Source organism: Anomaloglossus baeobatrachus, chromosome 7 (assembly GCF_048569485.1).
Source record: "Anomaloglossus baeobatrachus isolate aAnoBae1 chromosome 7, aAnoBae1.hap1, whole genome shotgun sequence".
Lineage (NCBI taxonomy): Eukaryota > Metazoa > Chordata > Amphibia > Anura > Aromobatidae > Anomaloglossus > Anomaloglossus baeobatrachus.
Window position 1 is genome coordinate 199,250,860 of NC_134359.1, and position 19,670 is coordinate 199,270,529.

Genomic DNA, 19,670 nt, shown 5'->3' on the forward strand with positions numbered 1-19,670 from the left:
TGATCGCTGCTGTAGCGAACATTATCGCTACGGCAGCGTCACACGCACATACCTTGTCAGCGACGTCGCTGTGACCGCCGAACAATCCCTCCCTCAAGGGGGAGGTGCGTTCGGCGTCATAGCGACGTCACTGCGGCGTCACTAAACGGCCAGCCAATAGAAGCTGAGGGGCGGAGATGAGCAGGACGAAACCTCCCACCCACCTCCTTCCTTCCGCATTGCCGGTGGACGCAGGTAAGGAGATGTTCGTCGTTCCTGCGATGTCACACATAGCGATGTGTGATGCCGCAGGAACGACGAACAACATCGTACCTGTGGCCAGCGGCGATATTAAGGAAAGGAGCGACGTGTCAACAATCACCATTTTTGAACGATTTTGCGATCGTTGATCGTCGCTCCTTGGTGTCACACGCTGCGATGTCGCTACGGTTGCCGGATGTGCGTCACTAACGACGTGACCCCGATGATATATCGGTAGCGATGTCGCAGCGTGTAAAGCACCCTTAAGATTGAGCTAAAATGCCAGACAAATCTATGAACAAAATTGATGTTGTTTCTTGAAAAAGCTAACTTTTTAACCAAAGACAACCTTCATAAGATACAAGAGGCATGTATAAGATTTTTGCTTCAGAAAGTTGCACATTTTTGTGCACACAATTTTTTCTCCAAAAATTGCAACTTTTTGGAATATCTGTCACCACTTTTCAAAAGCAATCCTGGTTAGCTACGTAAAAGAGGTTTTAGCCAGATTTCTGAATGGTGATGACATGCCCCACCGGGGCCTGGGGGCACTCGGAAGCAGGCCGGTTCTGTTCTGCTCGGAGGATGTCATTAGTTAAATATGGAAATATTATTTACAAAGGGAGAAGAGTTCGTGACGCCACCTGTGGTATGCGGCAAGATAGGTGCCACAGCTGCTATTCAGTTCCCCTGGTACGGTGGTGTTGCAGCTGAGTTGGTATAGCTCTCCACAGGTAGATCTGAGCCCCAGTGCTGTCGATGGGAGATAGACTCTATGTCATTGAGATGCAATGGCAGGGTGCAGGGCCAAAGGCGCAGGCAGTAACTGGGCAACACAGGAATGCAGTCACAAGGTCTTTACTCTTAATAATTGTTAATTGTTAATTGTTCCCACGACTAGTGAGAGGCTTCCCTCGGAGTGCTGAGTCCTGCTGTGATGGGCTTCAGCCGATCCCCGTATAGTTTGGAGGCACAACCCGACACACCCTTCTGTGTTCCTTCCCTCGTCGTCTTCCTGTGTTGGCCTCTCTCACCTGCCCCGTGCCTCACACACAGCGTCCCGAGGCAGTGTCCGCGGATTCTTTTTATGGGTGGCTTTCCTGCCTTGTCCCTTGGTCCGATATGATCACCTTTTTACTGGATGTGTATGGATGTGGCTTCGATACTTGAAGTAACCTCAGCCTCTGGTTTGCTAGCTGAGCCTTGTAGTTCTCCACTAGGTGAGGGGCCGGTCCCCTGTGCAGCCAAGTCCCTCCACACCAGTATACCGGCTGTGGATAAGAGTCCATGGGTGTATGTAGAACTTTGCATGGTTCTAAGACTTCTTCTTCCCTGATCATGGGATGAGCTGTTCCAGCTCCAGACCCCAGGACCTTTCTCTCCGCGTCCACTTCCTGACTGACTAACGTTCTACAGTTTGATCCCACTAACTAAACTCTACCTCCAGACTAGCTTCGGGACTGCTTTTTTTAAGGCGACAGCTTAGCTTGCATCTCGCCCTAACCACGGCCTAATGGAGTGTCGCTAAATTAAGAGTGTGTGTTGGTGTATGTGTGCAACGACTTGTGGCCTCCTCCTTACCCGGGAATGGGATACCACACCTCTGGCTGAGGTGCAGTACCTCTGTTGCGACTGGGGCCTCAGCGGTGCCACAGTGACATTTTAAAATCTCCAATAAGAATATGGCATAAAAAGTAAAATAGCATTTCTATACAGAAGTGTAGCATCTTAAGATAAATGTAACTTATCAAACAATTTTACGAAACTTTGATAAATTTAGCGCAACACTACAAGGAGAGGTTTCCTCTAAAACTCCCTCAGCCACCACTTCCCCAAAGAGAATGGCATCCTATTTCTGAGAACGCTAGTCGTTGGCTCTCAGGGAATATTGTGCCACTTTCTTTGAATCTAAATTGAACAAAGTGAAATAAGTTTGGTGTTTCTTCCTTAAAATCATTTCTACTTTCATTTTAAACCTTACATCTCAAGATTGACAAACCTTGTCTGATATCACCATAAATGGAAGCAGCCATCATTCTTGCAAATAAGGAAGAATAAAAAAGTTTTATTTTCAATTATGGCAGTTACTTAGCTTAAAGGGGCTGATGCCAGAAATTTCCAAAAGAAATGATAAACCCCTCATTCATTGTTCCATGTATTAGTACTGTGAAAAAGTAGTTTGTTTTTAATCCTATACTTTTGTGCGACCACCAAGCTATTTGTTTTCTTCTTGAAATGGTGACATAAAAAAAATTACAAATGTTAAAGCACAACTGTTTTGACCAAACATTTTTGACTCTTTATGCCACAGTCGCCACTCTGCTTAGTGCGACGAGATGCACAAATTTAATATATTTTCTAATAGCCACAGACCATGATGCACATACTGTATGGGCCGATGCACATACTGTATGGGCCAATACAGATGGCAATAGAGTTAAAAGCAATGGAACAGGTGTGCCGCCCCAGTCGCAGCAGTCGAGCTGCTCGGATCCGGACCTTCTGTGGGTAGCTTGAGGGTCTCCGGACCCGGGGGTCTCGCGGTCACGTCGATCAAAAAGGGGAATTGTGTCGGGTGTATGTCATCAATTCTCCGGGCTCCAGATCCCGGTCGGGATGGCCGACGGGAAGATGCGGGTACACGTCCCTCCAGGACACAAAGATTTCGGCCTCCATGCCCGGCTCAAAGATGAAACCCCATCCTCTTCGGGGGTCGAAGTGCCAGACCTGGTCTTCGTGTGTCGGGCCCCTTACCCGGAAGGTGGTGTTGCGGAGGTTATCCTTCTCCGAGTAGGTCTGGGACCTTCCTCTTTTTGTGGGCGGCGATCTCTCGGCCCAGCTGGCGCTGCTGCCGCTCCCAATATGGAGCATACGCGGCCTGCTCCAGTTCGCTCTGCGCGGGGGTCGTGCCCAGCCGGAGTTCCCCCATGCCAGCCACAACCGACACCTTCGGCACTGGGGGACCCCGCTGTGACGTGGCCTGCTCGGCTGCTTGACAGCTGCAACCCTGTGGCGCCTCAGCCGAGGTTTGGAATCTGGGAGCGGCCAGCTTTGCCCGCTGGGCTGGCTTCCGGTTAGGAATCGCCCCCACCTTGGCCGGGCGGACTGCTGGAGCCGTTGTTGTCTGGGGCGCGGCCTCTTCCGGGATCGGTGGCGGGACAGGGCACCTTCCGGATGCTGGTCTTTTGCGGAGCTGGTGTTGGTGCTGGGGCGGTGACGGGCTGAACGCTGGTGGCCTCTTCGGGCTGGTCCTCGCGGGCCGACTGCACGGGCACCGCTGCCGGTGTCAATGGCAGCGGACCGAGCGGGGAGGCAGTAACGGGTGCGGGCGGTGAGGGAAGAAGCGCAGCGGGCAGGGGTAGACCGGGCCCTTCAGCCTGAACGGCCGGTCTCTGCGGGACGCAAGGGCGTGGGTCACTTACCCGCTCCTCAGACGCTGTATCCACTTCACGAATCCTTACAGCCGCGGCTATCTCCGCCATCTCGGCTGCCCACCACCTTAGCAGGCAGGTCACCTGGGCCTGGATGCAGCGGCACATTTGCTCCGCCCGGGCTTCCACCCAGGCCGCTGTGCCGGGTGCGGGCTCCTCCACGGTGGGCTTGCCAGATGGTGCAGCCATACTGCTCGGCTGGTGTCCAGGAACGGGGAATGTAGCAGGGTCCTGGAGTCCCTGCCCTTTATCTGCTCGGTCACATGGCGCGAGATCTTCACCCGCCCCTCCTTGGTCTTTTGCTGGCACTCCTCTTTCAGGTCGGTAAGTTTCGTTTTGCGACTTCCGGCCTTGCTTTCCGGCCGTGTTCCCAGGGGGCGGGGCTTTGGCTTTCGCGCCCTTTTCTCAGGGAAAAAAGACTCTTGGCGAGAATCTTCTAGCCCAAAAATGGCGGCAAGATGGCGGTTTCTGGAATTTTTGCAACGGATCACCGCTGACTTAAACACAAAGCACACTTCCACAAGGTAAGTGGATGGGTATCAATCCTGTTCGTAGTGCCAGAAATCGAAGAGTGCCGCCCCGCTCGCAGCAGCCGAGCTGCTCGAATCCGGACCTTCTGTGGGTGGCTCGAGGGTCTCCAGACCCGGGGGTCTCGCGGTCACTTCGATCAAAAAGGGGAATTGTAGCGGTGGATGTAGGACGTATATGTACGGGCTGAGCCGTACTAAGTTTGTGACGCCATCCACGGTGTGTGGAGAGGTTGGACACCACTGCTGCAGTTACGGGGCACCTGGGGAGATGTTATGCAGCCAGTTGTTAACCCCTCCGTGGGCAGGGATGGTGGGGGTTTTGTGGTGCAGGGAGATGGGCGACTGCAGGGTGCTGGTGTACTCACTATTGAAGGAAACACACGAGTCTCTGGTAAACCAAGGTGATGGTAGTCGGTGCCCGCAGCCAGCTGCGTTCTGGTCCCCCACCCGGCTGGTGGTCTCTGTCTTTCTCCTGCACCTTTGTAAAATGGTGGACTGCCTCTGCTTGCAACTTCAGGAGTCCGCTCCCGGCTGGATGTGGCCTAAGGAGCCCTTGCCTGCAGACGCTGGCCCGTGGGATCTCTGAGCCCTGGCGGTGACCTTCTATCCCCCTCGGTGGGCTGTTGTATTCTAATAGGGCCTTTGGGTGGGCAGGGCCTCTAGTCCTGGCCTGAATCGGTAAATTAACCGGTTCCAGTCGCTTCTGGTCCCGGCTTCAGGGTCCGAGTACCCACCTGTGTGCTCCGGTTTCCGAGTCAGTTCCCCGGGTCGGTACCGGCGGGCCACTACCCTGTCCCGGTCCACCTCGGTTCCACCGAGCCGTCTTCCCGGCTCCTGCAGACAGAGACCGCCATCTGCCTCCTAGCCAATGGCACCAGGGCTCCTACCCTGGCACCGTTCAATTTGGGGTATTCGCCTCTGCTGGAGCTGCACACAGCTCCAGCCCACACTCCTCTCCAACTTGAACTCTAAACAGATCTCAACTCCACACTTTCCCGCCCCGGGCTGTCTAGACTCCTTGGTGGGTGTCTTCCAACCACCTGGTTCCGCCCCCTGGTGTGTCTATCCAGCCCCGAGGGGGCTGACTAGGGTTTTAAAAGTTGGCTGATGTCACCTGTGAGGGAAAGTTGTAGTGCAGGGGCCTATCTGTGACTATCTGGCCCGGCCAGGGCGTCACACAGGCAGCTTTTAACTCTGCTCCCTTCTTCATCATTCTCCCTGTGGATTTGAGCTCTGATGTCATAATGACGTTACTACATAGTGTTCACTGTGCAGAGTTGTCCAGTCCTTCAATTATACAGTGTGGAGGTTTGCATGGGGTCCGTCAGTATATATGGAACATGGTGTAGGGGCCATTATACTGTTTGGAGGGCTATGTGGGGGACATACTTTTGGAACATTACTGGGGGCCATTATACTATGTGTGGGTCATTTTACTGTGTGGAGGGTTGCTTGGGGACCATCATACCATGTGGAGGGTTGTGCTTGGGCCATCATACTGTGTGAAGGGTTGTGTAGGGATCATCATACTGTTTGTCGGGAGGGCCAATATACTATTTTGATGGCTAGTGGGGCCGTTGTACTTTATGTGGGCAATAATACAGTATAGAGGTTTGTGGGGGGTCTCTCATATATGGAGGGTTGTGAAGGGTCCATTATACTGTTTGAAGGGCTATGTGGTGGCCATTATACTATTTGGAGGGCTATTAGGACCATTATACTGTTTGGAGGGCTATTGGGGGCTGTTGTACTATGTGCAGACCATTATACAGTGTGGAGGGTTGTGTGGAATCCATCATAATGTGCTGAGGGTTGTGTTGGGGCCATCATACTGTGTGGAGGGTTGAGTTGGGGCCATCATACTGTGTAGAAGGTTTTGTAGGGGCCGTTATACTGTATGGGGGGCAATTTTACTGTATGGAGGGCAATCGTATTGTGTTGAGAGTTATGTTGGGGTCACTGCGGCAGCATCATACTGTGTTGGGGGTCACGATACTTTGCTTTCTTGTAGGTTTATCATAATGTGCATGTAGAAGGTACTGTGTATTTGGGTGGCACTTTTGTTGGTATCATACTTTATGGTATGCCAAGAAAGGAGTATCTTAATGCGTGGGAACCCTAAGAGGTTTCAATAAGAGAAAAACTACTTAAATTGTGAGATATACTCTTCCGTAACCCTGTGAAATATACAGTATATTTTTTTTGAGGTGGGTGCCCAATTACGATTTATACTATGGAGCCCTATAATTTCTATGTTCAGAATCAAAAATGCGATAAAACACATGTAAAAAACACACTAATGATGAAACAATAGGCAAGTGACCTAATATACCTAATAAGTGCATACAAAACAGCATCCAAGGAGTATGCACTTTCTGTACCACAAACAAGACCCATTTTGAACGGACGCTGATCTGACATGGAGACTTAGGCGGGCTTTGCACACTACGACATCGCAGATACGATATCCGTGGGGTCAAATCGAAAGTGACGCACATCCGGCATCGCAGTCGATATCGTAGTGTGTAAATCCTTTTTGATATGATTAACGAGCGCAAAAGTGTCGTTATCGTATCATCGGTGCAGGGTCCGACATTTCCATTATTTGGCAGCAGCGACAGGTACGATGTTGTTCCTCGTTCCTGCGACAGCACACATCGCTGTGTGAGAAGCCGCAGGAGCGAGGAACATCTCCTACCTGTGTTACCGCGTCTCACGCTGGCTCTGCGAAAGGAAGGAGGGGTGCGGGATGTTTACATCCCGCTCATCTCCGACCCTCCGCTTCTATTGGCCGCCTGCCGTGTGACGTTGCTATGACGCCGCACAACCCGCCCCCTTAACACTAGAACTACTGGACTCGTGACACCTATATAGAAATACATGGTGCAAAGTAGTCAAAATGACTACCTCAGTAGTTCTAGTGTTAATAAGGAGGCGGGTCGCCGGCCAGAGCGACATCGCAGGGCAGGTGAGTGTATGTGAAGCTGGCGTAGCGATAATGTTCGCTACGCCAGCTATCACCATGATATCACAGCTGCGACGGGGGCGGGGACTATCGCGCACGGCATCGCAGCATCAGCTTGCGATGTCGTAGTGTGCAAAGGGCCCCTTATACTCCAATATACATATAGCATTTAATGCTATTTTTTTTATTGTGACTCTTTAACGTGCACAGCTACATATTTCAACCTTGTACTGAGATCTTTGGCAGTTTTATAAGTAGCTTATCTGACAACCAAACAACTATAAATACGTAAACCGAAAGGCTGCCGTATGGGTGCGACCTCGAAAAAGATAAAATTGCCAGTGTAGTTAGTTATAACAATACAGTACACAACCATCTGTGCTATTGCTATATTCCAAAGCAATATGGGAGTGAGACAGTTCCCCAATACAATTCCTAACAAGATAGGATGGTATCAACTGCTAATCATGACCCCATAGTATACAGTTAATTTACAGTTAAGAAAGAAAAAGAAACTTTTTCGGACCACGTGTCTGCAAAAAACTCACGGCGATGTTAGTTTTTGATTGAACTTATGGGTCAAAATTACCTATACAAGTCTATATGGCCATGGATAGCACACAGATGGCAGTAAGTAATCCATGTGCTGTCCATGATTAAAAGAATATCAGTGTATAAATATATATACTATTTTATATGTGAAAATTGGATCCAAAACAATGATGAAAATGATTGAGTTTACCATATGTGAAAATTTATGGACATCTTAATGAGGTCTAAAATTGACAGGTTAGATAATAGTCTGCAATACATAAGTAGTGCAGGGTATTATCAATGCAATCAAAGAACGATGTGCTCAAGCTCACTTGTGAGGCTAATATTGTAAAAAAAAAATCAAGAAATGTTTAAAAAATTTGAAAAATCCAATTTTTTAGAATAAAAAGTTTAAAAAGTTTTTCCACTACTGTTTTGACTAATTTTCATATGTCCTAACTAGAAATGACTGGACCCGTGGAAGTTAGGTTCAGCAGGTTCAGGCGGACTTTAGATAAAGTTTACTTTGAGACCTGGACTTGATCTGAACCCCATTGGAAGACACTAATTGGGCAGGTCAGGTCTCCACTCACATGCAGCCAGCCATAAACAGTTATAACTTATGATTAAGGACTTACTTGCTTTTATTACCACGTCCGAAACGCGTTAAGTTTTTCCCTGTACGATATCCTTGTGCATGCGTTTTGGCTGACTTTTTAAGAAGATTATTAATATAGGACTTAAGATATTTTTAAGGAAATTGTGCCGAGTCCATAACTCTCCCCTTTTTTCTCCTGGATTTTACCAATGCATCAGAATCTTACATTGCTTGGTCCTTGGTTTGTTTGTATTGTTTCGACATCACAGATTCTTCTCTTTTACAGTAATTTATTTTGCTGTTTTAGCCTTTGCAGTTCATGTGTTGTCTTTACTGAATATGTTGCTTATTCATGGGTTGGTCATACAATCTATAATCATATCTTTACATTATTTTTTTTTCAATTCTATGCAGATTGACCGCTTAAAGCATCATTTAAATAAAGTAGAAGAAGAGTGCAAACTGGAAAGAAACCAATCACTAAAACTGAAAAATGACATTGAGAATCGCCCAAAGAGGGAACAAATGATGGAACTTGAGCGTGAAAACGAAATGATGAAGACAAAAATTCAAGAATTTCAGTCATTGCTTCAGGTACTAAGATATTTGTTTTCAGAAAATTAAAACATGCATGTTACTCAGCAGCTTTATATAGTGATCAGCATAGGCCTTCTTACTACCACCAGAAAGATGTGACCCAGACCCACGAATCTATCAACTCCGCAAAGATCTCTGAAGGTGTTCTATGGTATACAGAACGTCACCAGGATGCTCAATCTTATTTAATAGGACCTTTAATGAAATTATTTCTTGTTGACCCGGATACAGGATGGGATGAATGAAAGTGTTTTTATCTCATTGTTGGTTTTTTTGCCTCTTTGTTGTGGAGATATCAGCATCCAAAGTATTTGGCCCCTAATGAGTTATTGTTTGTTAAATCCAAGTGAGTGTTATCAGATAGATTTCACTGGGGGCGTCTATTTTTTCCCTCTGTATGAAACTGACCAGTCATAAGCTTGCAACAACACTCAGGATAAAAGATCACGCCCCGACCATAGATTAGAGCAGGTTTCCCTGTAAGGATACACCTCAGATCTCCTGGTCTAATTTTCTGGATGTGTCAGGGTGGGGGAGGGGCAGTACAGCTGAGTTTAGCTGTGTCACCTTACAAACCCTGTTATCAGGTCTTCTCCGCTCATAGAAATGTTACTTCTGCTGTATTGTCCCTTTCCCCCACACTGCATGTCCAGTCATGAGAGCTCAAAGTGTCAGTATCAAATACATCTGTTTTTCTAGACTTGTAATCACTCTGCAGTGAGATAAGAACTGCCATGACATCTCACACAGAAGTAATCTGTCTGTTCTGGGCTTCTTTGTGTGACACATAATGATAGCCATGATCTCACTGCAAAAAACTGTATAAGGCTAGGTTCACACACTGCGTTTTTTTGACGCTGCGTTTTTGTGCGTTTTTTGCGGCAAAAAACGCACAAAAACGCACCCGCGGCAAAAAAAACGTGGCAAAAAACGCACTCGTTTTGCCGCGATTTGGTGCGTTTTTTTGCTGCGTTTTGCTGCGTTTTTGCTCACTGCGTCTTTATGCGTTTTTTATCAGTGAACAAAAAAAAAAAAGGTCATTTCCTTCTTCAATATGTTCTTCATTCTCCACTAGTGTATGCAGAAGAGCAGACAGCTGCAGAACTACAAGGCTCAGCATACTCCATCCAATAGTGTATGCAGGAGAGCAGACAGCAGCTGCAGAGCTACAAGGCTCAGCATGCTCCATCCAGGACTGTATGCTTGAGGGAGAGTCAGGGGGAGCAGACCTACAAGGCTCAGCATCCTCCATCCAATAGTGTATGCAGGAGAGCAGACAGCAGCTGTCGAACTACAAGGCTCAGCATCCTCCTTCCAGGACTGTATGCAGGATTTCCTTGCCCCCCCAAACAAAAAAAATGACGTGGGCTTCGCCATATTTTTGTATGCTAGCCAGGTACAGCAGGCAGGTACGGGCTGCCCCCAACCCCCAGCTGCCTATTTGTACCCGGCGGTGAACCAAAAATATAGGGAAGCCCTTTTTTTTAATTATTTCATGAATTTCATGAAATAATTTAAAAAAAAAAAATGACGTGAACTTCGCCCAATTTTTGAGTCCAGCCGGGTACAACTAGGCAGCTGGGGATTGGAATCCACAGTGCAGGGTGCCCATGCTTTCTGGGCACCCCCGCTGTGAATTGCAGTCCCGCAGCCACCCCAGAAAATGGCGCTTTCATAGAAGCGCCATCTTCTGGCGCTGTATCCAACTCTTCCAGCTGCCCTGATGCCGGGTGGCTCGCTGGGTAATAATGGGGTTAGGGCTAGCTGTATAGCTGGCCCTAAGCCCGAAATTCATGGTGTCACGCCAATATTAGACATGACCACCATGAATTTCTAGTAAAGATAAAAAAAAAAAACACAACACACAGAAAAATATTTTTATTAGAAATAAAACACAACACAATTAGTGACTCCATCTTTATTGAAATAAAGAACCCCCCTCCGCAGTAATCCTGGGTCAAGGGTCCCGCGCCGTCCAATCCGGATCCAATATCATCTGATCGGTTTGCTGGAAGGCAAAGCGATCAAATGATGTGTCAGGTTCTAGGGGCTCAAGCACATCACACATCAGCTGATTGTATAAAAGCCGATTATACAATCAGCAGATGCATCGGTGCAAAAAAAAAAAAAAATACTCACTTATGTGCTGATTACCGGCAGCTCCTGCAGCGGAGTCTGATCCTGTCCGATCGCTGCCGGTAATCAGGGATGAAGTCTCCTGACGCATCCGCTGATAGATGAAGCCGGCCGGCCGCTGGCGTCACCGCGAGACTTACGATCAGCTGATGCGTCAGGTGACTGCATCAGGTGATCCATTGCCAGGTCCTGCATCTATTGCACACACCCGGAGCGGCGATACCGTGAGAGGAGATGGGAGCGGGCATGGCACCGGCAGGCTGCAGACAGGTGAGTATAACTTTTTTTTTTTTTCTACTGTTAACTTTTGTTTTCGCAGCCGCTTCCACCTCCCGCCCAGACATGGCGCTGCACGGCAGCATACATGCCCTGGACGGGAGGTGGAAGCGGCGGTGACGGTACCGGGAGGATTCACGCTTCTGTGTTTACTGACAGAAGGAATCCTCTTCCTGTACACGTCACTTTACTACCCACCTCCTGCGTTTATAGCTGCATTTTTGGTCTTAGAAACGTACCAAAACGCAGCTATTTGCGTTTCTCATTGCGTCTTTCAACATCCCATTGCACTCAATGGATGAAAAGCGCAGTGAAAAACGCGGGAATAATTGACATGCTGCGTTTTTGTGGCACCACAAAAACGCAGCTGAAAAAAAAACGCTGTGTGCAGACAGCAAAAATGAAAACTCATAGACTTTGCTGGGGAATCAAAGTCATGCAGTTTTCTGAGCAAAAACGCACCCGAAAACTGCGCAAAAACGCCGCGAAAAACGCACTGTGTGAACTTACCCTAACTACTACTTTGAGCTCTCAGCTCCGACCAGTGTGGGGAAAGGGGCAGTACAGTAAAGTTGACAGTGCTATGACCGGAGGAGAGTCGATAGAAGGGCATGTAATGTGACATAGATAAACTCTGCTGCACTGCCCTTCCCCCCATCCTGACCCCTGCAGAAGGCTGTATTATTACATCTCACCTGCTCTAATCTATGTTTGGGGCGTGTTCTTTCTTTCTCTGAGTGTTGCTGCATGCTTGTGATTGGTCATCATTATACAGGGAGAAGAAGGACACGAAACCCAGTGAAAACTATCCCACTTGGAAATTAGTGGCTAAATACCTTGTTTGCTATTATTTCCACAGCACAGAGCTGAAATAAAAAACAAATAAACATTTTTTCCACATCTACAGCCACTATTACCTCGTGTGCCCAGTCCAGCACAACATATTTGGTGTCAGGTACTCTTTAAGACCTGAGAAATTTGGAGGCCAAATCAATAACTTTAACACTTTATATAATCCTTTCTAAACAACTTTGCAGCATGGCAGGATGCATTTTCCTAATGAAAGAGATTGCTGCCATTAGGGGATATTGTCACCATGAAGAGAGGCATATTGTCTCTACCACTGTGGTAAAAGTTGGTAAAATCCCTGCGGCACAGAATGTTGATACAATGTGTAATGTGATGTGATGTAAAGTGTAATATGTGTCATCATAGTAATGTGGTATAATGCATAAGGTAACATATGTGTATTAGGGTATGGTATAAGATAGGTTGCCCGGCAACTGACTGCCGTGCATGTGAAAGTTGTCAGTTAGGATTAGGCCGTTGGGGAGAGGAGCTGGTGCTGAGATAAAGGACCGTCTCCATCTTGTAGTTCAAATAGGGTTTCTGACTGAGAACAGAGTGGAGTGTTGGCTTAGGTGCGAGGCGTTACCAGATATCTCATTGTTAACTCCCGAACGTCTGGAGCCAAAGGCTTGTATTTAGTGCCAGGGTAAAAATCGATTTTTCCTCCAACAAAGGATACAGACAAGAAGTTTGGCTGGGGGAAGAAGTAACAAGCATGTTAAGAACCGCAGACCTAAGCCAGGAGGGTCGGACTATAAAGGATAGACTGAAATGGAGATAGATCAGATGGGAACCAAAAGAAAGTCCTGAAGTGAGATGTAAACTAGGAAGGAAGGAAATCAAGAAAGTGACTTAGCGCATGTGGTGTTCCACCATTTGCTGAAAAAGACTGTTCAGTAAAGTAAGTTTTAAAGAAGAACTCTGTGATTCATGTGTGGCCATTTCTGAGTGCCAACATTTGGAAGAAGATGGTAGCAAAATACAAGAAACCTGTGAGTGTAATGTACCGCACTCACATCAACACACACAACAAATGATCATTTTTCAATGTAATGTGCCAGGGTGCAACAATATGGCCTCACCCACAACTACTGCCCTCTGGCACCTTACAGTTAGGTGGTACATGTCAAAATAAAATCCAAATGAATGTCAAGATGCAAGGCTCCCAAGGAAATATTGCCTCTGCCAGCTCGTCTTTTTACTCTTGTGCATCCTGTTGTCATCTCTTTAGGCAACACTCATGCTCCTGGGTGTCTAAATAACATAAAAGAAAATGTCCTTTTCTTTTACAAGAAAGAACGATGAACCAGACTTGTGGAAGTCCACTATTCTCTTCCTGAAGTCTCTGCTGATTTCTTTTGTTTTTCCCATGAAGCTACACAAAGAAGCAGTGTGTTTCAGTTGTGCATTACAATACATCCACAGGTGTGTCTCTAAATAACTCAGATGTTGCCAATAAACTTATCAAAAGCTTCCAAAGACATGACATCATCATATGGGCTGTCCCATATTGTTTAAAGCATAATACTCTTAAGGGGGCTTTACACGGTAGCGATATCGCTAGCAATTTGTAGCGATAGCGAGCATGTAAGTACCCACCCCTGTCGCGCATGCGATTGTTTGTGATCGCTGCCGTAGCGAACATTATCGCTACGGCAGCGTCACACATACTTACCTGGTCGGCGGCGTCGCTGTGACTGCCGAACAATCCCTCCTTCAAGGGGGAGGGACGTTCGGCATCACAGCGACGTCACCGCAACGTCACTAAGCGTCCGGCCAATTAAAGCGGAGGGGCGGAGATGAGCAGGACGTAACATCCCGCCCACCCCTTTCCTTCCGCATTGTAGCCAGCGGCAGGTAAGGAGACAGTCCTCGATACTGCGGTGTCACACATAGTGATGTGTGCTGCTGCATGAGCGATGAACCACCTGGATAAACAACCCTTACCGATTTTTGAGTTTGGGACGACCTCTCCATGATGAACGATTTTCACCATTTTTGAGGTCACTTAAGGTCGCTGGTCAGTGTCACACGCTGCGATATCGTTAATGACGCCGGATGTGCGTCACTAACAACTTGACCCCGACGGCAAAACATTAACGATATCGTAGCGTGTAAAGCCCCCTTTAGTGTATGTAAACTTTAGACTTTGCAGAAAGTAATAAAAAAGCTTTAAACATTCTCTCTCATTATTCTGTATTTGGCAAATATAAATAATTTTGGTTCCTAATTGACCTAAAACAGGAAAGGTTTATTCTGACTTCATGTCAGATAGTGAGAAAAACATGCAGATGTGTCTTCAAAGAGAGTGTATGGAAACTTCTGGTTTCAACTGTAGATCTCACTTCCAGCATGTATTACAGGAATGCAAATTGCACAAATGAAGAGTTTTAAAATAGATGCAGGTCGTCTGAAAATAAATACAGGAATAAGATTGCAACCTGAAACTTAGTGCAATGAGAACTCTTAGGGGCACTTTGCACACTACGACATCGCAAACCGATGCTTGCGATGCCGAGCGCAATAGTCCCCGCCCCCGTCACAGCTGCAATATCATGGTGATAGCCGGCGTAGCGAACATTATCACTACGCCAGCTTCACATGCACTCACCTGCCCTGCGACGTCGCTCTGGCCGGCGACCCGCCTCCTTATTAAGGGGGTGGGTCGTGCGGCGTCATAGCGACATCACACGGCAGGCGGTCATAAGAAGCAGTGGGGCGGAGATGAGCGGGACGTAAACATCCCGCCCACCTCCTTCCTTCCGCATAGCTGGCGTGAGCCGCAGGACACAGGTAGGAGATGTTCCTGCCTCTGCGGCTTCACACACAGCGATGTGCGTCACTTTCAATTTGACCCCACCGACATCGCACCTGCGATGTCGTAGTGTGCAAATTGCCCCTTACTATTTCTATGGAGTCTGAGGATTTTCTGTATGTGTCATAAGACATTAATTGTTTCTGTTTTTAATAACGTATAGGATGGTGGTCGTAGTTTACCTGATTCAGACAAAGCGATAGTAGATATTCTTGAACATGATCGTAAAGAGGCACTGGAAGATCGCCACGAACTGGTAAACAGAATATTTAACCTTCAGGAAGAGATACGCCAAGCTGAAGATTTAAGAGACAAGGTAAAATGTTCATAGCTTTTCTAGTTTGTCCACAATGCAAATTTGAACATAGAAGATCCACTTTTGATTTCGGCATTAACATTTCATTATAAATATTGTAGTGTAAATTCAAAGTCTAATACTATCACAGAAGTCGTCATATAAATTCTGTCCACACCAGTGTCATGATTCTCATAACTGCTCCCAACAACTTAATTCCTAGGTAATATAATGGCAATAATAGTACAGATTACACTCCTCATCATAAAAGAGCAAACTGACTGAACCGAGCTTTACAAACGCTCAGTGAAAACTTTGTGCACTTGTAAGTTAAATTTGCAATTAAGCTAAATATCCCTATTTGTATTTACTGTCTGTTAATAAGACGCAAGGAAAGCTTTCTATTTCCATTAAACATCTACATTTTTCTAAGGTAATATTAATTTTGGTACATAGAAATACTTTTCATATATCTGTAACTCAATCACTGCTACACAGAATGTATATAATGTGATTCTTAATTTTAATCAATTTTTTTATTTTATAGTATTTGGAGGAGAAAGAAGACTTGGAGTTAAAATGTTCTACTCTGGCAAAGGACTGTGAGATGTACAAACACCGCATGAACACTGTAATGGTCCAGTTAGAAGAAGTAGAGAAGGAACGGGATCAGGTAAATCCGTCATTAGGGCTACAATCACACCTGTATGGGAGGCTCTACGGCAGATTCCATCATATGTGTTTCTGGTGAACTATGATGGTGTACCGCTAGCATCCCTGTCCCTGCACTCTCTTCTTCCCCTAGCCCAGCAGGGATACCACTCATTACTAGAGATGAGCGAACCGGTCGCGGTTCGGCTCGAGGTTGGTTCGCCGAACGGACCTCCCGTTCGAGTTCGGTTCGTCGAACGTTCGACGAACCGAACTCGAACTGCATAGGAAACAATGGCAGGCAATCACAAACACAGAAAAACACCTAGAAAACACCCTCAAAGGTGTCCAAAAGGTCACAAACAACTCACAACACATGGGAAAGTGACAAGGACATATACTCATGCGAAAACAAAAGAGCTGGACAAGGAAAAAGAGGAGGACACACAGATATATGAGTATATGCAAGGAAACATGCCATTATTGTGCAACTTGAGCCCTGCTCATTCTTGGCTTCCAATCTTGATAAATTGCCTGAGCTCGCCACGTACGTCTTGGGGATCTTGTCGTGTCCTGCAGCCAGCGTTCTCTCTGAACCTGTCTTCAGTGCTGCTGTGGGTCTGCTGGCAGATAAGCACACGTGTCTGTCCACTGACAATGTGGACATGGCTCTCAGAGGACTTTTCTTCCCCGGGGTCAGCCAGGGGATGGGAAAGGCACGCGTATTTTTGAGAGTGCTTCATGCAAAGCATCTTTTTCTTTTTCAAAAGGGGGCTCAACCGATGCCAGTCAAGTGGGGTGTGTGTGGCCCAGTGAGTGGCAACGAGGGAGACTGTGGTTGGAGTCCCCTCGCTGTGTTTCTAAAAGAACCAAGATGAACAAGTCATGGCTCTCAGAGGACTTTTCTTCCCCGGGGTCAGCCAGGGGACAGGAAAGGCACGCGTATTTTTGAGAGTGCTTCATGCAAAGCATCTTTTTCTTTTTCAAAAGGGGGCTCAACCGATGCCAGTCAAGTGGGGTGTGTGTGGCCCAGTGAGTGGCAACGAGGGAGACTGTGGTTGGAGTCCCCTCGCTGTGTTTCTAAAAGAACCAAGATGAACAAGTCATGGCTCTCAGAGGACTTTTCTTCCCCGGGGTCAGCCAGGGGACGGGAAAGGCACGCGTATTTTTGAGAGTGCTTCATGCAAAGCATCTTTTTCTTTTTCAAAAGGGGGCTCAACCGATGCCAGTCAAGTGGGGTGTGTGTGGCCCAGTGAGTGGCAACGAGGGAGACTGTGGTTGGAGTCCCCTCGCTGTGTTTCTAAAAGAACCAAGATGAACAAGTCATGGCTCTCAGAGGACTTTTCTTCCCCGGGGTCAGCCAGGGGACGGGAAAGGCACGCGTATTTTTGAGAGTGCTTCATGCAAAGCATCTTTTTCTTTTTCAAAAGGGGGCTCAACCGATGCCAGTCAAGTGGGGTGTGTGTGGCCCAGTGAGTGGCAACGAGGGAGACTGTGGTTGGAGTCCCCTCGCTGTGTTTCTAAAAGAACCAAGATGAACAAGTCATGGCTCTCAGAGGACTTTTCTTCCCCGGGGTCAGCCAGGGGACGGGAAAGGCACGCGTATTTTTGAGAGTGCTTCATGCAAAGCATCTTTTTCTTTTTCAAAAGGGGGCTCAACCGATGCCAGTCAAGTGGGGTGTGTGTGGCCCAGTGAGTGGCAACGAGGGAGACTGTGGTTGGAGTCCCCTCGCTGTGTTTCTAAAAGAACCAAGATGAACAAGTCATGGCTCTCAGAGGACTTTTCTTCCCCGGGGTCAGCCAGGGGACGGGAAAGGCACGCGTATTTTTGAGAGTGCTTCATGCAAAGCATCTTTTTCTTTTTCAAAAGGGGGCTCAACCGATGCCAGTCAAGTGGGGTGTGTGTGGCCCAGTGAGTGGCAACGAGGGAGACTGTGGTTGGAGTCCCCTCGCTGTGTTTCTAAAAGAACCAAGATGAACAAGTCATGGCTCTCAGAGGACTTTTCTTCCCCGGGGTCAGCCAGGGGACAGGAAAGGCACGCGTATTTTTGAGAGTGCTTCATGCAAAGCATCTTTTTCTTTTTCAAAAGGGGGCTCAACCGATGCCAGTCAAGTGGGGTGTGTGTGGCCCAGTGAGTGGCAACGAGGGAGACTGTGGTTGGAGTCCCCTCGCTGTGTTTCTAAAAGAACCAAGATGAACAAGTCATGGCTCTCAGAGGACTTTTCTTCCCCGGGGTCAGCCAGGGGACGGGAAAGGCACGCGTATTTTTGAGAGTGCTTCATGCAAAGCATCTTTTTCTTTTTCAAAAGGGGGCTCAACCGATGCCAGTCAAGTGGGGTGTGTGTGGCCCAGTGAGTGGCAACGAGGGAGACTGTGGTTGGAGTCCCCTCGCTGTGTTTCTAAAAGAACCAAGATGAACAAGTCATGGCTCTCAGAGGACTTTTCTTCCCCGGGGTCAGCCAGGGGACGGGAAAGGCACGCGTATTTTTGAGAGTGCTTCATGCAAAGCATCTTTTTCTTTTTCAAAAGGGGGCTCAACCGATGCCAGTCAAGTGGGGTGTGTGTGGCCCAGTGAGTGGCAACGAGGGAGACTGTGGTTGGAGTCCCCTCGCTGTGTTTCTAAAAGAACCAAGATGAACAAGTCATGGCTCTCAGAGGACTTTTCTTCCCCGGGGTCAGCCAGGGGACGGGAAAGGCACGCGTATTTTTGAGAGTGCTTCATGCAAAGCATCTTTTTCTTTTTCAAAAGGGGGCTCAACCGATGCCAGTCAAGTGGGGTGTGTGTGGCCCAGTGAGTGGCAACGAGGGAGACTGTGGTTGGAGTCCCCTCGCTGTGTTTCTAAAAGAACCAAGATGAACAAGTCATGGCTCTCAGAGGACTTTTCTTCCCCGGGGTCAGCCAGGGGACGGGAAAGGCACGCGTATTTTTGAGAGTGCTTCATGCAAAGCATCTTTTTCTTTTTCAAAAGGGGGCTCAACCGATGCCAGTCAAGTGGGGTGTGTGTGGCCCAGTGAGTGGCAACGAGGGAGACTGTGGTTGGAGTCCCCTCGCTGTGTTTCTAAAAGAACCAAGATGAACAAGTCATGGCTCTCAGAGGACTTTTCTTCCCCGGGGTCAGCCAGGGGATGGGAAAGGCACGCGTATTTTTGAGAGTGCTTCATGCAAAGCATCTTTTTCTTTTTCAAAAGGGGGCTCAACCGATGCCAGTCAAGTGGGGTGTGTGTGGCCCAGTGAGTGGCAACGAGGGAGACTGTGGTTGGAGTCCCCTCGCTGTGTTTCTAAAAGAACCAAGATGAACAAGTCATGGCTCTCAGAGGACTTTTCTTCCCCGGGGTCAGCCAGGGGACGGGAAAGGCACGCGTATTTTTGAGAGTGCTTCATGCAAAGCATCTTTTTCTTTTTCAAAAGGGGGCTCAACCGATGCCAGTCAAGTGGGGTGTGTGTGGCCCAGTGAGTGGCAACGAGGGAGACTGTGGTTGGAGTCCCCTCGCTGTGTTATACATGCTTTTAGAAGGGCATGACATGGCTTGGAGGTTGACTTTCATAAAATGCAAACTGTTGGCTACCAAAATGCTGCCTTTCCAACAACTGTAGTTATAGGCAATGAGGAACATACTGATGAAGATGAGACGCAGATACCCGATTGGGATGACAACTTAAATATTCGGTCAGGGCAAGAAGAAACTCGGTCTGAGGGGGAGGGGAGTGCAAACACAACAATTGATGATGAAGTTCTAGATCCCACCTACTG

General features: G+C 47.6%; 1 protein-coding gene across 2 annotated transcripts in view; it reads left to right on the forward strand.

Moving 5' to 3' along the window:
• CARD11 (caspase recruitment domain family member 11) overlaps positions 1 to 19,670 on the forward strand; it is a 277,951-nt gene that overhangs the window by 88,846 nt on the left and 169,435 nt on the right. For both annotated transcript variants that reach the window (XM_075317863.1, XM_075317864.1), the window contains exons 5-7: positions 8,713 to 8,892; positions 15,135 to 15,287; positions 15,814 to 15,939. In XM_075317863.1, the coding sequence (XP_075173978.1) occupies positions 8,713 to 8,892; positions 15,135 to 15,287; positions 15,814 to 15,939 (459 nt within the window). The remainder of the gene's footprint in view (positions 1 to 8,712; positions 8,893 to 15,134; positions 15,288 to 15,813; positions 15,940 to 19,670) is intronic.